We start from the raw sequence: 26,622 nt of genomic DNA, 5'->3' as shown, positions 1-26,622 counted from the left end.
CAGAGCAGAGCTCCTCCACAGACCACAGCCGCAGGGCTCCCACTGCAGCTCAGAGGAAAACCTCACACAGAAATCTACACTGGAGGAGAAACTGCTACCTCACAAGACCACAAGACAAAGAGGAGAAGACAAGAGTGATCAGACAGAGAGGAGAGGAGGTGAGAAGAACTGGACCAGCTTCTCTGCTTTTTCTTGTACAGAACTTCCCCGGGTGCACGGCTCTTCACATTCTACTTTTGGAGTCCATTCAATTATTTATCTTCTGCCTCATTTTGGTCTGTGGAACACAACTTTGCTTTTTTAAAAGTTTGACATACAGGTTTGGATTTTTATTTCAGATCAGCATTTCTGCCCATCTGGGGTTTTTTTTGGCAGTTCTAGCACCGTTTCTTTACCTGCCTCTAAACTTCACAACAGTGTGTGTATGTGTTTGCTTCTCTGAGTGTGTGAATTAACAGGTACTCAGGTGTAACTGTGTGGAGGATAATATACATTGTTTTGCTCTTAAGCTACAGTACAAGCTGAATTTTGCAGGTGAATAGTTATTCATCTCAGATCTTACTTTTTTTCTCCACAAAGCTCCCCCTAAAGGACCTCAAGATGTCACATCACAAAAACTACTGAGGCAGATTCTTTTTTGCAATCCCCACACTGGAGCAATATCTCTAGAGAGGACATTGCGAAAACATTTGCAAGCTTTTTTTTTTTCAGTATATTGGAAGAAAGAGTTTTCTCTGGTGAAGCCTCGGCCCCATCTGCCCCTGCCTCTACCTCAACCTCAGGATGGCTGGCTGTACCAGCCGCTGCAGGCAGGGGGTGCTCAAATTAATCCAGTCGCTGCAGAGATTGGTCTCAGGAACCCTCGCAAAAGGTACTGTTATTACTCTAATATAGATGCACTCACTGTACATCTTTCCCTCAAATATGCATTTAAACAATGCATGCATTTTTTCACGTGTACTTGATTGGATACAATGTGGTTTTGCGAGAGGGCTACATATTAGTGTGAACAACCAAACAGATCTCAGCCTTGTTGTAATAGTGTGATCCAGTGTTTTCATACAATATTGGTACTAAAACACAATTTTAGTGGCACTGATTTCTCGCCAAATTAAATTGTTTAAAACACCCTCACTTCAAGCCTCATAACTGTTATCAGTGGAATTATACTGTACCTGGCTTTCTTTTACAAATGGACTCCATTAGCACAGCATTGAGTTCTCATATGTTTCAGCCTGGTCTCATAGAATGTGAGATCAACAACCAACCAACCAACCAACCAATGTGTCATGAGCATGAAGTGTTTAGAGATGACATGCTGGCGACACGAAAACAATACCAATGCAAAGTCAGTGAGGATTTTTTTTGTCGTGGTGGACACACGAATGAAATATAAAGAGCACAAAAGTCTGTGCAAGGTGAGTGATGATGGATGGATGAAGCAAACATCTCAACCAGAAGACTGATGTTTGAAACCAAAAGTTCAGGAAGTTACTTGACTTCACAGACTTTACAAAACAACGCAAAGTGCATAAGTTTACATCACTTACATCCCTAGTTATTTTAGCCCAAACCACAATCTACTTCAAGTATATTTTGTTCCTAAGCCTAACCAAACTGTAACCATCTCACAACGTCAAAAATGACTTGACTTTGCATTGGCAGTGTCTTTGTGTTGCCAGCATGTAATTTTAAGACCTTTTGTGCCCATCACCACATTGTGAGGTTGTGTCCATTCCATGTATTTCTGTGAGCCTCCATGTGTTCTGTGCAGCTGCCGCAGCGGCCATGTAGTGAAGGTCAAGATTCAATTCCCACATCAGCTGAGGTAAAGTCTATTCATCAAGAGCTATGTGTTCCGTCACAGTGTCCTTGAGCAAAACACTGAGCCATTGCTTTACAAGTGAAAGTCCAAGAGTTCCAGCTCAGGACCTAGAAAATATAAATACAACATTAACTCTTATTTGCCAATGCAGCAGTGTTCAAATTGAACATATTTATATGAACATTTTGGGGGTTTTGGACACTGGAATAACATGATGTGTGGTGTGGTGCTCATGGTAGCTAAATCGAACCATCAGGTCTAATGCCTCAGATAGAATTAGAGAAGTTGTGGTTCTCACCTGTGGGACAGGTCTCAAGACAAATGCAAGGGATTACAAGATATTTCTGTCACACAGGCCTGTGTTTATATTTTCAAACTTTGCTCAATTTTTACCTTTCTTCTTGGGACATACTGGATATTTTTTACCTTTTTATTTTTGAAAAAAACTGATTCAAATAAAGCAGAAGCAGCAAAGGAATGTCATGAGGTCAAGGAAAAATGTAAAGGAGAATTCATAAGGAAAAAACAACCACAGTGCTAAGAAAATGTGACTGCACTTGGCTGCGTAAATATGTGACAGGATGTTATTGACGTGGGTCTGCCGTGGTGAAACTACAATGTTCTGAAGATGGACTGTTAAAAGTACATCTTAGATACTTCACTCCATGCCCTCTTATCCTGTTGTTTCATGCAAGCTTTATAAACGTGGACATCCTGGTAAAACTATTACTTCATTATTAAGGTTAGAATTACTCATGCTTATCCTCCTGTCCACACATATTTATCACATGAATCCCAATTAGTATTATTATAATGACAATTGTTGAATTTATGCAAGATGGGCATATCATTTGTTTTTGTGAATGACTGAATGAAAAAGCATTGCTTTAAAAGTTGCTGCCACAAGGAATCGTGGGACGGCATTATCTCCTTTCCTTTGGGAACGGATTGTACAGTGTACCCTATGCTGAAGGAGATAAGACTGGAAGCAATTCAGCACCTTTCCTTAGCATTTACAAAATTCAACCAGCTCTTATCATGGCTGCTGTTTAGATACGTCTGGGTCATTTCTCTGTGAGGAACCTTCCTAAGACAAAAGACTATTCGATCGCAGCCATGGTCTTCTTCGATACACCTTTAAGAGCTGAATGATGAGGTCATGGATGCGTCATTCGTAGACACACCTTCAGACAGCAGTTGTGATGCACTGTCAACCCCTGATCGTGTTTTTGTTAAAAGCCCTGGCTCTTGCCCTCCTCACGACCTTCGTCATCCTCTGGTTGAAAGTTACTTTTCACCATAACAGCAAAAACAAATGCTGAGTCACTGAGTCAGAGTGCGGCTGTGAGTCAGTCACGACTGACATAATTCACTGATCTGCTTTCACTTGCAAAACTTCTCGCTTGATATAAATTTAGAATTAAATTCACACACATTTAGAGCAGTATAAAAATATCCAAATGGTTTGTGCAGGTGCAGACGATGCTTCATTTAAATTCTCACTGTGGGAAATGAATTTCATGTCTTTGCATCTTTTCCACAAATTGTCTCCTCCGATACAAATGTAGTCTTTAAGGCTTATACTCAGGCTAGATATGAGGCTAGATAGGCCTCATACTATCTAGCTCTAAATCATGTGCAGGCTATCTGCCAGGAAGTGATTTCATACAGTCTTTTGTTTTCATTTTAAAAAGTAGCAACCTATTTGTAGGAGCACAACTTCATAGCCTGTAACTTGTATCTTTTATCCTTTTCAGACTTTGTCTATAGTCTGTCCTCTAAATATGACTATATACAGTTGACAAGAGCATCAATATCACTGCTTTTCATATATGCTGAAATCCATCCAATTGTGTACTCTGTTTTACATTCATACTGACCACACTCTCACAGACTACTTATGCCTTATTACCTGGAATGTCTTTGTCCAACAGACACTACTGGTATCAGCCTAACTTCATGAACATCTGACGTATATTTGTATGGTAATACTTTAATATAAATAGTACAGTTTTTGACTGTGTAATGCAAAAAGTACAACTTTAAAAAAATGTAATGAAACCTGCTGAGAGTAAAACCATGTGCTCTAAAGTCTTGGCTTTGTCAGCTACTGTTCTGTTCTAGAAATAATACAGCCTACTTATGGCCGCATGGGTTGACAATCTAGGTCATGCGATGCAACCGCACATCTGTAGTGTCTAAGAACTGAGAGACTGTGGACTATCAGTCGTTAGAAACACAGAAATATTTGAACAATTCCAAACCTACTTTTACAGTAAGGGGCAGATCTTCAGATGCATGGGCGAAAAGCCTGATGTTTAGACTGTGTCCTATGTGAACCTATATAGCTATTGTGTATTTGAATTAGGAGTGACTTTTTGGCTTTGTTTGGGATGGCACTGAAAGCAACTGTCTCATGCCAAAAAACACTATCAAATCTAGAGAACAAACTAAGTTAAAAGTGCACAAACTATTAAATTGAGAGTTTTGTTTTTCGTCATCTTGCGCTCTGCATCCTCAAAGGAGGAGCAGTTGATGAAATTGGAGTGTGAATTCTATTGAACATCTCGTCCCCTGACATGGTGCCTCTGGACATGTTTGCTGCGTCTCCTCAAATGTTCTTTTATGCTTTGCTGATTGCAGCACAAGGTACTGACCTCACGTTGTTTAAGGTTGAGATGCTTGTGCATTGGACAGAACAGGGGCCGCGTCTTCATTTAACTCCATAATTGAATGTCACTGAGTTAATTAGGCACCTCTAGTCGAAATACTTAGTTATACTTTGTCAAAAATAGGAACTGATTCTATCATTTGAACACACGGTTTTGAGTTTATCTATTTTTTGCCTGCTATAGTGTAAGAGAAAATATGGATAGCTTTTTAATTTAGCACAACAGTTGGTCTTTTAAAGTGTGAATTACACAACATGAGCTTCTCATTGTGATAACATAGCCAAGCTTTCATATACACAAGTAAAAGGAGTGTACACACTGACACACACTAACAGATTGCAGCCCATATTGCACATACATATGCTCTTGTTATTGTGACCATTAATTAAAAAAAAAAAAAAAACATAACTAAAATCTTTCTATGGGGTACAGAATTCTCTAAATGACTTTTCATTAACTATAAACAAAAATGACAAATAGATTATTATACAGCAGCTGTTAAACATGCACTTTACACACATCTCAACATTACGTAATTCTAAATACAGGCCAATCTAGTGATTTAAACACACCTTCAACAGCATCAGTCTTGAATTCAGTAGTTGTCCATGTATTAAAAGATCTGTCTTTAATCTGTCCAAACTACAAATTTTGAGTATATTCTAAACCAAAAGGGACTCGTGCAATGTTGTCATTTAATTTAATGGCCATGTGAAACAGTGGCATGCAGCATGGAAAACACTGCACAAGCTTTCGGCTAGAAATAAGAGAGACCTAAGAGAACTGAAAGAGCTGATCTTGTTATAAAGGTTTAAAGCACTTGAGACTAAATTAAAAACCCTCCAATTAAAAACCCTCCTCTGCACGATTCACTCATAATCATGTCTCAGAGCATCATCCCCTGCTTTGCGTATCTATCATATGCATGGAAGAAGGCATGAAATTATGCACACACATGCATTTTCAGCTTCACACACGCAAGCATGTCAGGTAGAGTGAAATAATATAAGGCCCTCATCACCAACAGACATGTATAGTTGCTCCAGTGCTTTGGTTTGTTATGCATATTTGCCTGCACACACTTATACAGTGGCCAATGAACCATAAAACTCTGCCTGCTCACCTTTAAAAGCTCTTCTTACAAATGCAACAGCATGTTTATTTATTTTCAGACCTTTAGACACTGCAAGCTAGAGTGTCAGAGTTGGGGTTGGGTGGTGTTACACCCTGAGCCTTAAGCAGAAGGACACTTATTTTAAGTCCCTAGTGGATAATGTATTTTGTATATTGTACTAAATACTCTTGTTTCACATAGCTTTGCTTTTAGAAATAGTTCTGTTGTGATCTGTAAGACTGAGAAACTGATAGCTGTTGTGTTACCTGTTTTTTCCTTAAAAAGTACCTGCTGCTTAAGGAGTAGCTTTGGATTTTTTTTAACTTGAACTCCTACATCCATGTTTTTGTTTCTAATTGACTAATTGGAATAATAATTTTTAACCTTGGTCCATTACTGGAAAAGACCAGTGCAGCTAGCTGTGGTGAAACAGGTTGTAACGTAATCCCTGCCAGCAATTGAGTACTGTCATTGTACATCTGCTAAAAGTGCTTGCTTTTGCCACTGACATGTTCAGATTGTTATTCTAAGTGTTTTATGGAAAGGATCCCTATAGAGTTTGATCTCTTTGTTAAAGAGTACGATCATTTTTGTTAAACCAGAAACAGACCTGAAATCACTATTGTCAAACCAACCAAAATCCATTTAAATAAACAGTAATTTTATCATCGTAAAACACACTTCATTCAAGGTTGACAGAAGCAAAAATGTTTGTCTCTTTATTGTTTCAACAATGACCATTTCAGGTTTGGTTGAAATAAACCCTTAATACACCCAGTTAGATGTGACTTACTTTTTATTCAAATGCAGTCTGGTGGGTTTGACAATGGTGATTTCAGGGCAGCTTCTGTTCAAACAAAAAGGATCTTACTCTTTAACCAAAAGGTCTGTCTCTGTAGGGATCCTTAAGATGAGTTGTTTGACACTTAGAATCACAGTCTGAGCCTTTCAGTAGCAAAAACACGTATCTCTACTGGTCGTAAATTGACAATGCTCAATTGCCCTGCAGGATTACATTGCAGCCAATTTTGCCACTGCTGGCTGCAGCAGTCTTGTTTTAAACTGGACCAGTTTTTGGACCAGTGTTGTCCCTATTGGTCACTTAGACACAAAAACCTTGGGAAAATATCGTAAAGGTTGGAAAATACCAAAGTTACCCTTTAATTTTCCTGTAAAGACAATCAAACAACATTATCAACCAAGTATCCATGCATGCAGAGCTCCTGGTTTCATTGAGATGTGACTGATAATGTGTGTGTGGCTTAAATGTACAAGTGTATTTGAACTGTAAATTGGAAATTAGTCATTTTTGCCGCAGTAATTTATATTTAGCAATGGCAGCTATATGAGCCACTGAGCCACTGACGTCAACACTAACCCAAGTGTTAATATTTACATATGAAATGTGTCTGACGAAACTAAGCTAGGTATAAACATGCGGAAAAAGTGATGACTGAAAATTAAAAAGGTGAATGTTGAAGTATTTCAACCAAGCTCACTGGCTGGAATATTACTTTAATAAACTCAGCCAATGTAATGACCCTGAAACTGTTGTGCCTCCCTTGACGACATCTTATGTTAAAGGAAGATTATGTAACTTTTGAGAGATCTTATTCCACACAATATGACCAGTAGCTTATGATGGCTAAGCTTAGAAATATTGAGGGAAATACTGCAGTATAACAGACTGAGTCAGCTCACTGAACATTTTCGTTAAATGCTAAAAATTAGTTTAGCATTCATCATTATCCCATTATTGTCATTTGCAGCCACAGTAGCCACTGTTCAGTTATATGGGCTTGCTTTAAAGATTCATGTTTAGACCAAAATGGTGATTTTGTTTTATGTGTTTGCCTTTACTGTAATAGCCTACACATTACTCATATAGACTCTAGTCCTACATGGAAACAATAGCAATGTAGCTGACATCAGAAACCCTCTCATCCGGCCTCATGCTGCACCTGTCCCTCGCTATTACAAGTCACATGTGTCCTCTAAGTGCATAACCTTGCACCAAGAGTCCCGTCATCCCCCACTGCTGAGACAGATTCAGATCTATAGCCCTTGTACTTCTACCATAGCTCTAAAACATATGGCAGAATTACCCAGCATTGCCCTGTGTTTGTGAACTCTTTTCCCCAAAAGTCTGTCTCTTCCATCAGCCTCTCATTCTCTTTCACTTTCCTGCGGCTGTAGATGCAGTGGATTGGAGCTGACAGTGTGTGTCTCTGCTTTTAATTTTTTACATCACCTCACTACACACTTTTATGTAACCGTCTTCTTCTAGATTTATTTTTATCTGTTGCCTCCTCTGTGTGTTTCATTCTCCACATTAATCCTCTCCAGCCTCATTGTTTTACTATCTGATATTCACATACATAATCTGGACAAGTGTCTGATGCTGTGAACAGTATGGTGATGATTGGGTGATTGAAGTGTATTGTAGTAGGCTACTATAGGTTCAGTCTACCTGCTCATATGATATGGGACTCTGTTAATTTTTGCTCATATTATTTAATCAAGAGCAAAATGAGCTTGCAATGATGACCCAGGACACTGACTGTATCAGGAAGTATTGTACTCTGCTGCCACCTGCTGTTTAAACAGCAACACCACAACATAACAAAAACAGGAGGGAACACCTACGTGTATCCATCTTATTCAGTAGAGCTAGTAGTATAATTTTTCCAAAGATTGTTTGTCTTGTTTTGAGGGCAATGTACAGTGTGGAAGATAACAAGACTTTTACTCCAGGCTACCCACTTTTGTAATATTTAATTTAACTGAAGTTCTTTTTGATTTAAAATAATTTAACATAAAATTTTCAATGCAGAACAAAAACAAAAAAAAAGTTAATTTTTAATAAATTTCCTTATAACCAAATCACTAATTAAAGAAACCTGGTAAATATTATAGCTGCCGCTAATCAGTTTTATAATTTCTCAACTATTCACTTAACTGATTGAAGCTGTGGTGGACTGAAATCTGGAATAGGTGAAAAAACATCAGAATGTGAAAATACACCCCTTTTCTGCAGCTATTCCCTCTCTGTCCTAAGCCCCTCCCACCAGATGACCATGGGAATATCCATGCACTTAACACACTGACCTAGTGTTTCCCAAGTATTGATCTGTTTAATCTTATTTCATTTTAAAGTGGACCGCTGCTCAGCCCCTCCTCCCTCTGCTCTCTTTCTCTCGCTCTCTGTTTTTCAGAGCACAAATGAGACAAGAATTAACTAGCTAGCCACCCCAATGTCTCTCCACTTTGCTCCCCACAGCTGTGGACTCCCCTGGGGGAGTGGTGCTTTTACATTGCAGTGGGCAGCAGCTCAGGAGACAGCCCTTTGGTCAGCCGCTGTAGAAGCTCGAGTTTGGCCAGCACAAACCCCATGTATAGGCAGCAACAGAAAGTTTGATGATCTGGCTGGGACTGTCCTTTCCCCTAGTGCTGGGGTTTGAGCTGGCTGGACCTCGGTTGCTGCAGCAGCTGAGTGGCAGTCCGTCTCCAGAGCCCACTCTCCTCCCAGCAAGGTGGTCTGTGGCGGCAGGGAGGAGGCAGTGGACACTCTGAGGCTCAAACATTAGCTAAAGTTAGCTACATCAGTGTAAACTTCATGTCACAGCTGTGAGCCCTTAGCTCCAGTTAGCAGTAGGCTAAACTACTGCCAACATATTGTCTCCATCTCTGAAACACTTCGCTAATATTGACACCTGTTCTATTTCATTTATTGTCAGACTCTTTTGGATAGGTCTGTTTTCCCTTTTTGGGTTGCTTTGCAGTGTAACCACTTGTTGCCAGTGCTGGAATAGCAGCTGTCTCTGTAAGATTCTCTGCTATTCAATCAGGCTTTCACCATTTGCAGGGATGTGCACGCCCATCTGCATTTGTAGAACGGCCAATAGGATCGCCCCCTCTCTGTGATTGACCACAGTTTCCAGTCACGACCTAGATTTGCTAAAGCTTGAAAACAGAGCCAAGAGGAAGCGTAGAAGTCTAATGTTCTCTCTGTCTACTTGAATTACAATATGCTCAAAACTGAATGTGGGATTTTTGCCCAATGACGCCAAAATAAACTGCCTACCCCAGCTTTAACTAATTACCAGTGTTGCCAAATGCTAATTCAAAGTGCCTGTTTTGCCTGACCAGTCAAAAATAAATTAGGGTTTTCAATTTAGAATTATATGAAAAAGAGAAAAAAATGTTTTGTACTTTGTAAGTTTATTACTATAATCACACTTTCACTACATATGTATAATGTGGCCATATTGTCAATACAGGTCATTCCAACAAAAAGGTTATGGTGAGGCACTATATTAATTTCGGTAAATGTACGATATATCGGCAATTCATGTAGAGCCATCCAGACACACTGATTCATCATGTAGCCCTTTTTCCCTTCATCAAAGACATGACTTTCTTTAAGCACAACTCCATCTATTATGGAGAATGCAGGTGAAAAGGGAACGCTGAGGTGAAGAAGAGAGCAGCAGAGACGACATAATTTAATGATAGGAGCTATTGCATAACGAGACTGGAACACCACTCATCAGGTCTGAAACTGCCATCTCATTCCAAAACAGAGATAGCAATTTCAGATCAAAGGAGGCTTTTTTTTAACATAGCTTTTCCTTCCTCTCACAAATTTAATTCGTTGAGCCTTAAAGACAAATGTGTTATTTCATTACATGAAAATTCAAACTGAGGGCACTCAAGTCTCAGGTATCATCAGCGTTCCTGAAACCATGTGAGGAATGAGTTAAACAGCTTTTCATGACTGACTGTTATACATTCTTCAAACTATGTTTATTTGGTCTTGATTATTATCATTTTCATTTATTTATTAATTTACCTTTTTTCGAAATTACCTTCAACACCGTTGTGAATCGTGCCTGTTGGCAGTTGATGGTGCCGAGCTGACTTGTGTAGATCATGAACTGCTTAAAAAATAATGAGGAGATTATGAGGTCAGACTGCAGTGCAGCAGTGTCACTGTGCAGAATGATATGGTGCAGAAAGGCAGCTCCAGATGGCAAACATCTGTCATGGGTATCACAGCGGGTTACTTATAGTTTTCTGAATACTTAGTTCCCCATCTGCGAGCGTTTGTACTGTATGTGTGTGTTGGAGTGTCAGGGGGCTCGTATCTATTTTCAGTAGGAGAAGTGGGGAATGATTGTTTACACACTTGTAATTTTCATTTATGCTCACTGGTCTCATTTGAGCTGTGCTGATTTTTTCATGAAGTAAAAGTAATAAATGTTTGATAGAAAAGCAATGAGTGTCACATGATCTGTAAAGGTGAAGAGGTAGCTTTTTTATTTAATACAGTATTTGAATGCAGGAAATTTGAATGCAAAAAGGAAAAGGGCTGTATGAAAAGGGTAGGACACTGAGCGTGAGAGAGGTGTACATTTATCAGAATTATGTATGACTTTATGTTTAATTAATCAGTGCATGTTAACTTCTTACCTCAGCACCACCTGGGCAATCACAGGATTGTGCTTAGCAAACAGCATGCACGCACACCCACAAACACACGCCACTTCATTTAAATACTAACGACCTGCATGCATCCGCTGCTGTTCAAACAGCGTGGACAAACACAGTGATAAGGCAAGTTTTCAAGGCTTACATAACTATGAGGGAATTAATATTATATGTATAAAAGACTGCAGAGTTTAGGGCTCTTGAACTCATGATGTAATACATCGTGGATCTTTTTATTTTTTATTTTTTCCGAGGGTTAGGGTTAGGGTTGATGCCACCGTACTGGCTTTTGCTCTTTTTACTGCTCTTAAAAAGGAGGTGGAACCCAACTTTCAAGAAACAAGACAACTGAAACGTCATTGAAAAAATGGCAGTCCATGAATTTTTTAAACCAAGAGAGGTTTTCTGAAGCCCCCCCGCCTCCAACACACACACACACACACACACACACACACATAGAGTGAGGCAGAGAGAGCATTTACATTTCTGGTCTGCAGTGAGTGGAATATTTAAAAAGACATTTACATTTTCTGTACTTCACTCAGTTCTACAACATGGAATACACACATAAGCAATCACTTTTTAAAAGTCTTTCTTTAGAATAAATCATTTCCAGCTGAGTCCTGCTGTGAATCGCTGCTTAAATATGTCAGATAACATATCAAATCCAAAGCTAGACAAGAGTAATATCCCGTACAGGCAGCCCAGTTGCCAGATGAAAATGTCTGCATTGTACATTTCTGCAAACCATGATTATGTTACATTTGCACATTTCATACACATCATATCAACATTTCTAAAGTGACATACTATATAAGCTGACTTTGTCACTGGGAGGTGGAGAGGATGGTGGCGAGATGCCAGCAGATCTCTGTTCCAAACCAACCAACAGCAAAGTCTGTTGTTTTTCAGTGAATCATTGCTGTGTTTTCTGCAGCTTTTCAGCCACCAAATGTGGGTGTTTCTTAGCGACTCATTCCTGTTATTGCATTGGCTTTTCAGCCACCGAAGATCCTTCATTGTGTTTCCTTAAGCTGTTTGGTCCCAAAACACGGGTGTTTTTTAAGTAACCTGTTCTATCTGTTGCTGTTATTCCAGTTGCTTTTCAGCTTTCAAATGTGGGTGTTTTTTAGTAACCTGTACCTGTTTTTCCAGTGGCGTTTTTAGTCCCCAGATGAGGGTGTGTCTTAACGTCTGTAGATGTTTTTCCAGCGGATTTTCAGCCCCCAAACAAGGGCATATTTTTATCAAATTGTCACTTTGGTTCCTGTGGCTTTCTGACCCTCAAATATGGGTGTTTTTTAGCAACATGTAACTGTTTTTCCTGTGGCTTTTCAGCCACATAACATGGGCACTTTTTAGTGACCTGTCACTGTGTTTCCTATGGCTTTTTAGTCCCCAAAGTGGATGTCTTTTAACAACCTGTAGCTGGTTTTCCAGTGGCTTTTCAGCCCACAAATGAGAGTGTGTTTTAGCAACTGCAGCTAATTTTCCAGCAGCCTTTCAGCCACCAAACATGGGCATATTATGGCAAACTGTCACTGTATTTCCTGTGGCTTTTTTCCTGTGGATGTTTTTTAGTGACCTGTTACTGTGTTTCCTACGGCTTTTCAGCCCCCCAAACATGGATGTTTTTTTGCAACCAGTAACTGTTTTTCCAGCAGCTTTCCAGCCCCCAAACATTGGCATATTTTAGCAAATTGTTGTGTTCCCTGAAAAGTAGTTATTTTGGGAAATCACTGTGTTTCCAGTGAGGATTGTGCCCCACAAACTGGGTATTTAAGCCAAAACATTTTTTTCTAACCATAACCAAATCGTTTTTGTGCCTGAACTTGAATACAAGTTAACCACAGCATTGCTTCAACATATCTGCTATGTAATAAGATGCAAATGCAACATATCCATGGTTTGCAAAAATGTACAATACCAACCTTTTTTCTGCCGATATAGGATTGGACTGGAAAATATTTTTAATCGTTTGCTGCTTTTACCACAATGCATGACATTGTTTAAGCAGCAACAGCACTTGTTGTATAATAAACACTTACTTCTCCTTCCACCAACCCAGTTTGAATTTTAATGCTCAGCACTTGTAGGGAAATAAACATTACTCACTCGCTCCTACCCCAATGCACATAGTCTCATTTTCTTGAATTGGAGCTGCTGCATGAATATTAATTGACACCATTAAACACTCTAATGTTCTTGTTTGTACTGCAGTAAAAGAAATCACCAAATCTCTGTTACCCTCTGTGTTAGAAGACGAGAGAGGAAAACGTCTGTCCATGTTAGTGTTGTGAATTAACACAGAAATACACACAAAGGTGGGCTCCACAGCTGACATATATCTACATGCTCATCTCCATGCGTTGGGGAGCAGAGTACTAATTCAAAGTGGTATCAGACTGTGATCATCCATTACTGTTGAGCTGTGTGTGTGTGTGTGTGTGTGTGTGTGTGTGTGTGTGTGTGTGTGTGTGTGTGTGTGTGTGTGTATGTGTGCATGTACTTAATATGTGTTAGGTAAGTAAAGGGAAGAATTAGTAACAAATTAGAAGATAAACTGTTAATATATATATAACATCTAAAGTGTAATGCCTGTAAAGACCAGAGGTCTGTCAGCAAATGCGTGTCCTTCACCTGCTACCATTCACTTGTCAGTAGTGTTATTATTGAGCACTGCATCAGTTGCCAGCACTCCACAACAACATGAGGGCATGAGGAGGCAGGGAGCTAGAAATAGGGGGGAAAGGCTGACAGATGAGTAGAATCCGGCACAGAACGGAGGGAGTGGCGCAGAAAGGCAGGAGCAGCTTGTGTGTGTGTGTGTGTGTGTGTGTGTTTGGAGAGAGAAATCAGAAATCCAAGAGAATCAGCTTAAAGAAGAGACTCGACCACTCTGTAACAGATCTTAAAGCAGTGAGAGGGATCAACAGGAGCAAAGCCCGTTAAAGATTCAGAGCTGTGGAGGAAGATCAGAACGACAGGCTGACAAAACCGTGAACTAAAGAGAGGACTATTACTCTGGGTTGTTTGACCAGGCTGGTTACCACGGTGACAACATGGGTGCAGTGGTGGGCACTTTGACCATGCAAACCAAGCAGAGGAGACCATCCAGAGGTACGTCAACATTAGTCAGAATAAGATGGAGATAGCAGAGCAACAGAAAGCTCGACTAAAGTGAGAGTGAGCAGAGCCAAATAACACACAGAAAGAAAGCAATCACATCATTATTTTAACTCAAAATATGTGCTCCGTGTTGTTTTCTACATGATGCATGCATGCAGATTTATAAAAAACAATGATATTTATATGTTCACCATATTTCTGTAGAGTGATTATAAATTATTAAAGAAGGGAGTCACTCAGAAAACAGCAAAAATAGAGCGGCTAATGCATTTACTAAATGTTATTTACATGTAACCAAATGACATAGACAAGTTTATAAACCAGTGGATTAATGCATTTTTATATACAAAATTTGAAATAACAGAAAATAAGAATAGCTATCTTTTAAATGGAAATCTAGAATTTCAAGGAAGTGGCAGCATACTTGTGTGAGATCAAGCCATAAAAAATGTGAGATGGAGATATCACACTACGCCATGAATTAGGATGCCCTTGAAAATAACTAGAGTCAAATCACTGCCCCTGACTCGATGAGTATATGTGTGTTTCATGTGGATGGCCGTTGAATGTGAGTAAGTGAAAGAGTGAGGGGGAGAGGGTTCAGGAGAGAGCATATGATTTAACATGCAGCTCACATATCATACCTCCTCCTGGCCTTATGCTTGAGATCCTCGTTGTCATGGAGACTGGGTTGTAGGGGCATAAGAGGAGAGTGTGAACGATACTCAGCCAGGAATGAATGATGAATTTATAGCAGCATGAAACAGAGATAAAATAGATGAACTGGGCAAACAAAACAATTACTCTCTGACAGTAGACAGCGACCCACGAGACGAAGGTGGCGCTTGCTGTTTGTTTTTTCACTGATGAGAATCATGCGTCCTCGTTGTGATAAAAGCCTTTCAAAAGCCTTTGAGCAAAATGAGGACGAATGCACAGAGGTCATCCTGTTTTTTGAAGCTCCATTAAAGTTTGTCTTGCGTCGCCAGCTGTGCAGAGGTATATGAGATAAGATGAGACATGATAAGACTTTATTGATCCCCAGGAGGGAAAATAAGTATCACAATAGCACAAGGAACAGGGCAGAGAGGTAGGTCAACACAGTGTACAAATAAAAATAAGTCAACGTCAGAAAGCTAATACAATCTTGTATTGTAGACCACAGAGCATTCAGTAAACAGTACACAGTGTGCTGTAGGCTATATATGAAAAAAAAAATCTTTTATTTATTTATTTTTTTTGTAAAAGATGCCTGATATTTATGCCTGGGGGATTTGATGTTTGTGTACCAGCCATTCTATCTGTCAACAGTGTGACAATATGAAAATTCTATGTCACAAATATCCTGGTAAAAATAACTGTGATTCAATAATCATCAAAATATGCTCACAATGCTTAAAAAGGAACGTACTGGAATCACATTATCTCACATTTTATTGAGAAACAAATATTTCTGTTGCATCACATAAAGGACACACATCTGTTTTAGTCAACAGACTTTATAATGAAAATCACACAAACAATATTCACAGAAAGCCATCCATGTCATACCTTTAAATATGAAATATTCCACTCCTCGATTAAGTTTTATGCATTTGTTTGTTTTTAGACATGGTACGTATGCAGTATTGTAGAGTCTCTTTCATTGTTAGTCGCCCAGCAGTCTCTGTGAGTGCTGTTGGATGTGATACCTACAGTAATTCCGGTAATGAAAATTGACCATGGTTAATTAATTGTGAGTGTTTTTTAACACAATCAGCAATTAAATTGTATCATCCCAACTGCACAGACTGAAGATTTGAAGCAATAGCTGCTGTCATTTCATGACACCAATGTAATATATATATATATATATATATATATATATAGATATATATATATGTATTGTGTGTGTGTGTGTGTATATATATATATATATATATATATATATATACATATACATATATATGTGTGTGTGTGTGTGTGTGTGTGTGTGTGTGTGTGTGTGTGTGTGTGTGTGTGTATTATGTTAAAAGAAAACAGAAAGTAATTGATGTCATTTTGAAATAATCTAATTTTTGTTAGAAATAAAGGTATAATTTGATGATTTAGGAAATACGCTTGCCTTTTCTAGCAGAGTATAAGACAACACTGGCGTCATTCTTATGTCTTACAGTGATATTAATCTACTTATCTAACTCTCGGAAAGAAGGTGACAAAGCGTGTCTCAAAATGTCAGACTATTACTTTAAAGCTGTGGCTTGCAACTTTACTTCAAGTAAATAAAAAAGCAAGTAAAACATTTTGTTACTGAATCGTCTATTTCTCACCTCCGATGTTTTCAGAAACATATTTTAGTGCACTGGTTGCCTGTAAAGTGAGAAAGTTTGGGACCTGGTAGAAAACAGCCATGCAAAAACCAAGCACTGCCCACCAGCCTGAGCAAACATTCTCATTTCACAGCAAACAATTCAAGAAAATATGTTTCTGATAACAGAATAGGCGAGATACAGGCACTGCAGTAACAGACTCATGCTTAGGATTTGATCAGCGCTGCCCTGTTTGAATGCAGTTCATGAGCAGTGATTGACAAGAATGACAGCTGCGTTAGAGGCCCTGCAGCTCTGGTTGGATTCTTGCAAATGCTACTAGAAGCAGCAGCAGGAGGAGAGAGAGGAGCATGATTTTTTCAAAGATCATCTGTGTCATGCACCACTGTCAGGCTATGGTGACAATTTCAAATACAACAAAAAGTTATTTTTTACATAAGTTACCAACTATAGCTTTAAGGTCAGGTGACAAAGAGTCAAATCCCTCATACAGTTTGGAAATGTGAGATGCTTACTAGTAAAACATTTTGGCTTTGTTAACACTTGGGCTAGGCCTTTACAAAGCACACTGAACCCTACCTGTTGTGCACAGTCCTGAACAACCACTCACTGTAATTGTTGTGTGTGTAAACACTGTTGGCCTGAAGCTGTTGCAGCAGTTAGCATTAACAGTAAAACAGAGCTGTGGTTTGTCTATAATATCACCATCTGACACACACCTATAATTATCTCCATCACTTCATCATGTATCACTTCCATCCCAGTGCATGCTGATGAACATGTGCCTGTGCAGCTGCTGCAGCATTTAAATCATGACTCCTTCACTGCATATAAGCATCAACACTGGGAATGCTGCTCGAGAGTCTGCAGCATTTCTGTGCCTGAATCTTGTCAGAGTAATGTGTCCCTTTTCTTACCATGCTTCCAAGATCAAGCTCACTTTCTGTCTTACACTAAGTCCCATTTGTCTCTTTATGTCTTCTAAACATATTGTGTGATCCCATTCTGCCACGTGTTCTCTTTCTGTCACCTTTTTCTTCATTCTGCCACCTCCTCTTTTTTTTCCCTATTCCTGTTTCACCATGTCTCCTCCCTCCTCTAATCAACACCTCTGCCTGTTTCCTTTTCTCACCCTCATTTCATTAAATCTCTTTCTGATCACACCATCGCATTTGCAGGAGAGCAAATTCACCCAGGCAGAAATAACAGGCGCAGCAAAACAGTGTCTCTGTCATTTATTTGTCTAATGATGAGTGACTTTTACTTACAGAGAAGATGCATGCACAAATAATGATCAGTTGATCCAGTATAGCCTACACATCACTGTTCGCATTAATCCTGTCTATCCCCATGACAACAAGAGTCAAGGAGATTGCAACAGGAGCTGAGGCAGATTGATGGAACATACACACATGCAGCACATAGCCTACTGTATGTTCAGCTGAGAACTATATTATATAAATCATATATTATATAAAGTATGACATGCATGGAAAATCCCCAGTTCAGCATTCACTAAAACCCTAAAGAAATAGGGCTTAAAAAATCACCAATGAATGCACAATAAATGCTTTTAAATATGTATATAAATTGGGTGGAAATGTACAACATTAGTAGACATGTTATATGTTTTCCTGACATTACATGACATTTCTGACATGTAGCTACATGTGTGTTAGCAGTTGATAACTTGCAGCCAGGGAATGACTGTAACGAAGGCTTGTGGTACTTTCTACTGTGAAAAATCCCCTATAAATTTTTTTTAAAACAGCTGCACGTGTTCCAACGGGAATATGATCCGAAATCAGGGAGAGGTTTACAACATCAGCAACATCAGCAACCAAGATTACATGTTCCCCTGACATTAGCTTGTAGCTTCATGTATCAGTGTACATGAGTGTACCTGCAGTGGCGTGCTTGGAGCAGATGACCATATAAAGAAATCCAGCACACCATGATGTCATACTGTAACCAGAACAGAAAAAACTGTTGGAAACAAGGTGTTCAGCATGGTGGGAAACCTGAGGTTTACTCTCACAGGGGTTATTTTTACATACGTTTACCTCATTATTTAAAACTTTGGACACGTATAAGAGGAACATCCATTATCGTAACACTATAAACTCTATATACACATAATACAAAGAAGCGTAATAGATCCCCTATAATAGGTAAGCTTTATGAATACTGCATGTAAAATACAATTTGATCTCAATTAACACACTTATGGTTGAAACCTTTTTGCATGGATTGAAACCACAATCTAATAAATAAAAAACAGGATCCAAATAAAGATTAATTTGAAGATTAAAGTAGAAGCAATTATTCTTGTGGAAAGAAACAAATGCACCTAATTAGAGGTCACTTTCAGCACTTATCACTACATACACTCTGCCTCGGGGAATGGCTTAAAAGCTGAGGACCAACAGGATATTTGATATGAAATTCAAATTAAGATTGCCTCTGGCCGATGATGCATGATACTAGATACAGTTTCAGCAGTGAGGATTAATCTTGACACCACTTCTGAATGGGTTGAAATGAATGAGTCATCGCCTCAGTCCAAAAAGCAGGCATATGATATTAATTTTAATCTCCTTTTCTTAAGGGCTAGCTGAGCCCATAATGCTGACACAGTTACAAAGCTCGTTTGTTGGTGCATCCATGTTTGTCAGGGGCATTAATTTGGTTGCTTTCATTGTGGAATTTGCCAGGATTTAATGAGGTTTTGATTTTTGTGTTAAAATAATTCATCCAAGGATATAACAAATAATAAAAACTTGGTCTCCAACAAAATATATTGTTTATATTACACAGACCAGTTGGGATATAAAAGTAACCACAGACACAACCCATGTGTAAATATGCTGTCCTGCCACCCTAATATAATGCTGTAGATGTGTTGGATCAGCCTACTTTAGATTATACTGCTTCAAGTTTCTGCCAGTGAATGCAATAAAGCCTCCAGAGAGCACTGTATGTTGGATGTTTATATCCTCTTGGATGTTTGCTCATGTTTGAGAATTCATTGTTGTGTGGATTGTGTCCACTGCCAGATGTCGGGATGTTAGCATTGCCCTGTGGCTGGAGACAGTCTTAGTAGTGACGTATTGGCAAGACTTGCCCAGAGCAGAATCAGAACTCTTCACATCATTAACCGCCATCTATCTCCACAGCAGCCGATACTGAGCGCCATGTTGCCATTAATAAAATGACTACAGTCCTAAGGGGAAATCTATTTGGCAAGGACATGTAGTTCTTCTCAAGCTCATTTCTTTCTCTCTTTTTACCTCTATGTGATCCTCTTTCTGCCTTATTTTTCTGCTGCTTCACTTGCTTCCCCCGTGAGCGCTCTTTTCTGCCGCCTAATCAGATTTTTGATATGTTTCTTGCCGACTTGACTTTCTTATGCGTCGCTGACTTGTCTCTTTTCTTTGTATTACAGTTTTCACATCTCTAAAAATTGGGAAGAGCACATGTTAGACAGGGATTGCTTTGACATGATTCTGTGTAATAAATATATTTATTTCCATCTCTCTCTCTCTCTCTCTCTCTCTCTTTCTCTCTCTCTCTCTCTCTCTCTCTCTCTCTTTCTCTTCCCTGTAGATAAAACAGACGATGAGCTCGAGATGACGATGGTGTGTCACAGGCCAGAGGGTCTTGATCAGTTGGAAGCCCAGACTAACTTCACCAAGCAGGAGCTGCAGATCCTCTATCGTGGTTTCAAGAATGTAATCACACACTTTCTGATTTTATTATTAGATTATTTTGATACATACAGAGCATAATGCTTTCTAGATAATTCAAACTTTAAAGATTAAATCACCCTAATTAAAAAAATGTCCCTGCTGTTATCTAGCCATGCAAATTGTCAGATTGTTCTCATTATTTGAAAAGACTATTAGACTACAGCCATGCAAGTGACTCTAGAGGCTGTTCTTAGACACATCGGTGCTTTGTGTTAAGCCTCCGTTATGCATGAATAGGAGCTGACAAGGAAACATTTGGATCTTCTATACCTCGTGTGGGTTTCTCGTCGCAGCAAACTGATCTTCTTCCAAACTGTAGGGGTCAGTGAAATGGAGACTCACATCTACAGCACGATTTCTCCATTTTCTCCCCCCAGCTATGTTAGAAAATGTTATATGTGCGCTGACCGGCAAAACTATCCCCACATGACTCCCGCAAAGGTGTGTGTTTGATAGTGTGACATCACTATGGCCATGCATACACTCTGTGCCCTTGAAAAGGCATCAAACATAAATCAAGCATTAAATGCTAATTTAAGCATGTCAACATGCATATAATAAATTAGCAAAAAACAGCTGAGACTGAAGTGAATGTTCTTAGTTTTGCCTTTGATTATAAACTAATTGGACAATTTGACCTGCTGGTGGCACTTGATAAACGTCAGGGGATTACCAAAGTCATTAAGGTTTATCCTTTGTGGACAATGCCTGTCTGTACAACATGCAATCTATCAATTAACTGTTAAAATATCTCAGGCTAGACCAAAGGGGTTGACCAACGCAGAGCCATAATCAAGCCAAAAATTCATCAGCAATGTTTCTTTGTGGAACCGTCTTTAAAGCGGGAGTGCAAGACTTTTGCCTCCCCCCTCTGACAGTGAGAGTCATTACATGAACACTGTTGACATGTGCTTACAACATATGCCTGTAGGTGAGTTTGCTGCATCTCCCCCACCCCCAGCAATGCTCTTTTTTTTACTTTAATCTTTCATCATGCCAAGTTTCTTTTATTCTCTGGAGCACCCACTCCTTTGCTTGGACGCTTCTTAACCATACTCCTAGCTGCTGCTCCATTGCTATGGTGTCTACCTGGTTCCTGCCCCCTTTACCACTAGCTGGTTAACATAATGTGCATCATTCCACTGTGCCAGCACAGGAAAGGCACCACAGACACCAGATACCACATCTCTGATATACTGTGAAATACGGAGAGCTTTCCCTGACAGCAATAGTCTTAATTAACGTTGTGTGAACTTGTTTGTCAAGAGCTTGACTTTAATAGATGTTCATTTATATGTAAAAGTCCTGCAATCCAACTTTAACTGCAGCCAATGCATCCCAAACGAAAGACCTTGCTATGGGAAGTATTTATGTTCTCCTGAGGGAAATACATTGTTAACTGTACAAAACAATGTTTGAGTTTCATCAGAGTAAAATTATGTTATGAAACAAATGTTAGCATGCTGGCTAACATGGTAAAGTAGGTTTGTGCCAGAAGATATCCCAGGGACAAATATGATTAGGGTCACATGACTGCACAGTTCTGGTGAACAAACAGGATGTCAGGGTTAGGGTTAGGGTTAGAGTAGAGTAAACTTCATTCATATTTTTCTTTCCACAGGAATGTCCAAGCGGTGTGGTAAATGAGGAAACATTCAAACACATTTACGCACAGTTCTTCCCCCATGGAGGTAAAGTGCAATGCTTTTGAATTTCTTCTATTCCTCGTTAAAGCTTTCTGAGAAGACCTTCCAGGAGACCTTACGCTTTGATTTTTTTCTGTTGCAGATGCGAGCATGTATGCACATTATCTTTTCAATGCATTTGACACTACAAACAATGGCTCCATTAAGTTTAAGGTGAGTCATCCTCCATTGTATTTGCATTTTGTGTAAAAAATATTACTAATTTCTTTACTTCCCTGTTCTAGAACACTTTCAGGATTTAAGTTTGTACTTATCTTCCTCTGCTGTCAGGACTTCGTAATGGGTTTGTCTATACTGCTGCGAGGAACACTGACAGAAAAGCTTGAGTGGACGTTTCACCTTTATGACATTAACAGAGATGGCTACATAAACAGAGAGGTGAGACTGTGTTGTCGCTGTGTACACAGCGTGGGCCTCTGCCAAAGGGATGAGATCACGTTAAGTGTTATGTGTGTCATCTGATGTCTCTAATGTCTCACCATGATAAGAATCTTCCCTTCTTTCAGGAAATGACTGAGATTGTGAGGGCCATTTATGACATGATGGGCAAATACACCTACCCTGCACTAACGGGAGACGTCCCTCAGCAGCATGTGGACGCCTTTTTTCAGGTTAGGTTAATTGAAAAGCCAACATTTTACAGTGACAGGTGATTTTAAAACCATTGTGTTTGCACAGCATGAGGGAAAACAATGTGACTCTCATCATACTCCAGTAGCTTCCCAAATGAACCTCTCTGGTTTTACTAAGACACTTCGCATATACTTCAAGTTTTCAGATAAGGTTTATAAAGTTTTATATTGTTAGCAATCCCAGTTCCTGAGGTCCATATTTTTTTTTCTTCAGTCTTTTTTTAAACTGTCCATATTGTGTTATATTGCCTGGTATGAACGGTTTCTTGCAGTTTTCGTGCGTGAGGTTGTTGCATCATGAGCACACTGAGTATATTTCCACAACAAAATTATTGTAGATTTGCTTCTACTTGATACTGATTCAAGTTATGTTATATTTCTTCCTACAGAAAATGGATAAAAACAAAGATGGAGTGGTGACCTTAGAGGAGTTTATTGTTGCCTGCCAGGAGGTATGTATTTTCATACATCTGAGCTGTCTATTTCTTTATATGTAAAAAGTATGTGAAAACATTTTACCATATGTTGTCAGCTTGTGAAAAGAATATATGACATGCATAAATTTACCTACTGTTACTCACATATTTGCATGGATGGATCGAGTACTAGAATACTTTACTCAAGAAAAAGTAATGTTCTTTTAAATAATAACAAATTTACTTAGCCTACTTACTAAATGAAAGATTGACTTTGCAGCCTGTACACACAAATGATTATCAATTAAACAACTGCATTCCTCGGTGGAGCTTCATAAGAACAAACAAGAAAAAGGACTAAACTCAGGCAATTAAACAGAATAAACAACAATGAATGAAAATGTTATGGGCACTGTGGTGGGTGCAACAAGAAATATTAAGCCACACAAATTAAATTAGCTGGCACTTGTTAGTGAATCAGCAGTAGAATAAAACATCACTAAGGCAGAGTCGTATAAATAATGTAAACTGACAAAGGTTGGAGCCACAAACACATGTATTAAAGCAAAGCAGAAGCAACACCGATTTTATGCCATTTGTAGGGCACAACCAGGCACATACGTAATTCTCCTCTGAAGAGTTACAACCATTACAGTGAGTTTGTGTTGTGTAATGTTGGAGACGAAACAATATAGGTTATTTTTTGCAATATAGGTTATTTTAACTTTTAAGTAAAAGTAGAATTACAATTATTTTTAATATACTTAAAAAATACAGATATGCAAAAAACAACTTTAATACAAGAGTAAATGTAGTGTAATGTAAAATACATTTACAATTTGAGCAGGGAATTTCATTCTTGACCTTTGGGAAACAATATGTGACATTTAAAGGAACTACAAAGGTTCATGTACAAGGTTTTGGAGCTGTCAGCCACAATGAAGACCATTAGATGTGGTAGACCTTCAAGCTTAGATTAGCAAGAAAATAATATACGTACAGTATATCATAAAAAAGAGAACAATAAAAAATATATGGACTCCAGAGTTTTGAAACACTTGAAACTCATGTCCCATTAAATGTGTGAAAAACTGATTTTATATCTGGAGACTGCTGTCTTCACGGCAGTATAAACAGCCTATATTTTTCTATATACAGGGCTTCAGTACATTGCTAGGTAATTGCATCATTCTGCCCTGATTACTGGTTTTCTCTCTGCGCAGGATGAAATGATGATGAGATCCATGCAGCTGTTTGAAAACGTGATGTAGGACAAGAGGACACGATGGAGACAAAGACATGGAAATTACGAGGGCTTGGTGTGAGTGCGTGTGTGTGGATGCATATGTGCAATACATCCAGTCTCTCCTCCTCTTCCCATCTCATCCAGCTGTGGTCTGGATACAGTCAGATTCCCCCACAATGACTTGAAAGAAGGGACTGTACTGGAATGCTGTTAGCCTTCCTGCAATTTTCCCACACAATACAAAGTGACCAATGTGACAGACTTGGACGCAGAAGACATCACTCTCAGTCTTGTCTTGAAGATTGACCTGTTAAAGATGCTCCTACATTACAAAGCTGCTGCCGACCAGCGAAGAGCTACTGTTCAACCAGCAAAACTATTTTTGTTTGTTTTTTGCCAAAAGACGTTCTCCTTTGCCAAAATATAATTGCATGCTTTTGCAAGAGGTTTTGACTTATCTCCAAACATTTGTCAAATTTGTTATGGAATTTTGGCCATAAAGACTTCTATATTTATCTCATGCATCACTGCTGCAGTGATCCCTGTACTTTTGTGTTGACCTGGCTGTCGCTTACCTGCTGAGTCTGTCTGATGCTTGTTGTTAGGAGTCTGTCTGAAGCTTACAGTAGAAAGTCAAAGACTAGACGATACATTTAATGGGTCTGAAATGGTGTGTGTGTGTGTGTGTGTGTGTGTGTGTGTGTGTGTGTGTGCCCGTCCTTCTGTCTATGTTGGAACTTAGGTTTTAGTGAAAGGAAAGAAGAAACTGAATTATTCCTTTATATTTTCACCTGCTGCTTTGCATCTTGTGGTCAAATCGGTGTTTGTCCTAACTGTAAAAACAGAAATCTTGACAAATGTGTATAAATTTTGGATTTCATGATGAAGTGCCCACAAAACAAAGATGTTGAGTAATTAATCAGGAAGAGGCTTGTGAACGTCAAACCAATATCTTTATTTGCACAGATGATCAAGGTTTAACTTGGAGATGGCAACAATAATGATGGGAAAATATTTGTATGGTACAAATGTATTGATTTTGCTCATTGGTATGTTAATATACAAGAAATTATAAACCTATAACTGAGTCAGATTCCCTGTATGTGCATTGTCCAATAAAGCTGATTGTGATCTGAGAAACAATCAAATGGCAACCCAGTCACTAGAAAAATATTGGCATTGTATGTTTCTGCAAACCACATACACTACATTTGTACGTTATTATGTAGTGGACACCTCGAAATTTTATGTTTCAACAACCCGTGGTTAACATGGTTAGGGTTGAGGCAGGAAAACACAGCAGTGTCTTGGTACAAAGCATTTTTTGTTGCACTGTCCCTGCTGGAAAACGGCCATGGATTCCTTAAAAAAAAACACCCACATTTGGGTGTTAAAAAAGCCACTGGAAACAAAGTGACAGGCTCCTAAATCACACCTACACTGGGGGACTGAAAAGCCGTTGGAAAAACAGGCATGGGTAAAAAAAAAAATGCCCATGTTTTTCAGCTAAAAAGTGGCAGTGACAGTTCTGAAAAACTACCCATGTTTTGGGGCTGAAAACTCATTTCAAGAACAGGTACAGCCAAAAACATCTATGTTGCTTAACGACCCACATTTGGTGCCTAAAGCACAGCAGTGACTTACTGTTTGTTGGTCTCAAACAGTGGACTGCAGTGATTTGCAGCGTGGCAGGCATCTTGCCCAACCACTACACCCTCCGTCCACTGATGACAAAATCAACTTGTGTATTAATGTGACATTAGAAAGGTTGATATGGTACTTATAAGATATGCAAATGTAATGTATTATTGGTTTGTAAGAATGCACAGTGCCAACATTGTCCTCTGGTGACGAGGCTGCGGATACTTGCTGGGCTATTCTAATGAAAACCTGATATGAGTTAGTTTCTAACCTTGCAGGGAAATACCACTGAATGTCAGCTTTAGAATGTGATATTTGATGACACTGAGGACATCCCCATCTGTATTAGTGAACATCTGTCTCCCTCATCCAAACCAAATCTGTGATGTCACACTGATGTGCAGCCACAGACAGAAGGGTGACTGACTCCTGCAGTTGCCCGCTGATGGTTTTCTGTGAGTCAGTGTTTGAAAGCATCACCATAATAGAAAACTCACTGGGATATAGTAGCACTGAAATATTCATCACTGTTCTTTTTGCAGTCAGTGGAGCAGCTCTTTGCTGTGTGGTACATCAGTGTGACATCACGGCCTCTGGTGTCCGGTATCTTGGTTTGGACAGTTCAGTTATTAAATCTCACAAACAGAAAATTAATTCTAAGCCATAAGAATAAATATGTGAATTCTTAAAAAA

General features: G+C 39.0%; 1 protein-coding gene across 2 annotated transcripts; it reads left to right on the top strand.

The window, feature by feature from the left end:
* Positions 1-26,622, top strand: kcnip1b (Kv channel interacting protein 1 b). 2 transcript variants are annotated; one of them, XM_049592918.1, is made up of 9 exons: positions 1-158; positions 580-871; positions 20,146-20,270; positions 21,910-21,979; positions 22,077-22,147; positions 22,265-22,372; positions 22,501-22,605; positions 23,016-23,078; positions 24,266-26,622. In XM_049592918.1, exons 2-9 carry the CDS (start codon positions 784-786, stop codon positions 24,311-24,313), a joined length of 678 nt encoding a protein of 225 aa, XP_049448875.1. In that variant the 5' UTR covers positions 1-158; positions 580-783; the 3' UTR covers positions 24,314-26,622. The 2 variants fall into 2 exon arrangements, with proteins under 2 accessions (XP_049448875.1, XP_049448876.1); XM_049592919.1 differs by lacking the exons at positions 1-158; positions 580-871 and adding an exon at positions 13,802-14,221.

This window comes from Epinephelus fuscoguttatus, linkage group LG12, assembly GCF_011397635.1.
Source record: "Epinephelus fuscoguttatus linkage group LG12, E.fuscoguttatus.final_Chr_v1".
Classification (NCBI taxonomy): domain Eukaryota; kingdom Metazoa; phylum Chordata; class Actinopteri; order Perciformes; family Serranidae; genus Epinephelus; species Epinephelus fuscoguttatus.
Note: the sequence above shows the minus strand (reverse complement) of the source record. Positions and strands in the feature narration are given on the sequence as shown.

Bases quoted from the DNA above. Each gene is read 5' to 3' on its own strand.
- kcnip1b (XM_049592918.1), top strand. From the start codon at position 784: ATGGCTGGCTGTACCAGCCGCTGCAGGCAGGGGGTGCTCAAATTAATC. The intron at 21,980-22,076 runs GTAAAGTGCAAT...TTTCTGTTGCAG, and splicing joins ACAGTTCTTCCCCCATGGAG to ATGCGAGCATGTATGCACAT. The intron at 23,079-24,265 runs GTATGTATTTTC...CTCTCTGCGCAG, and splicing joins TTATTGTTGCCTGCCAGGAG to GATGAAATGATGATGAGATC.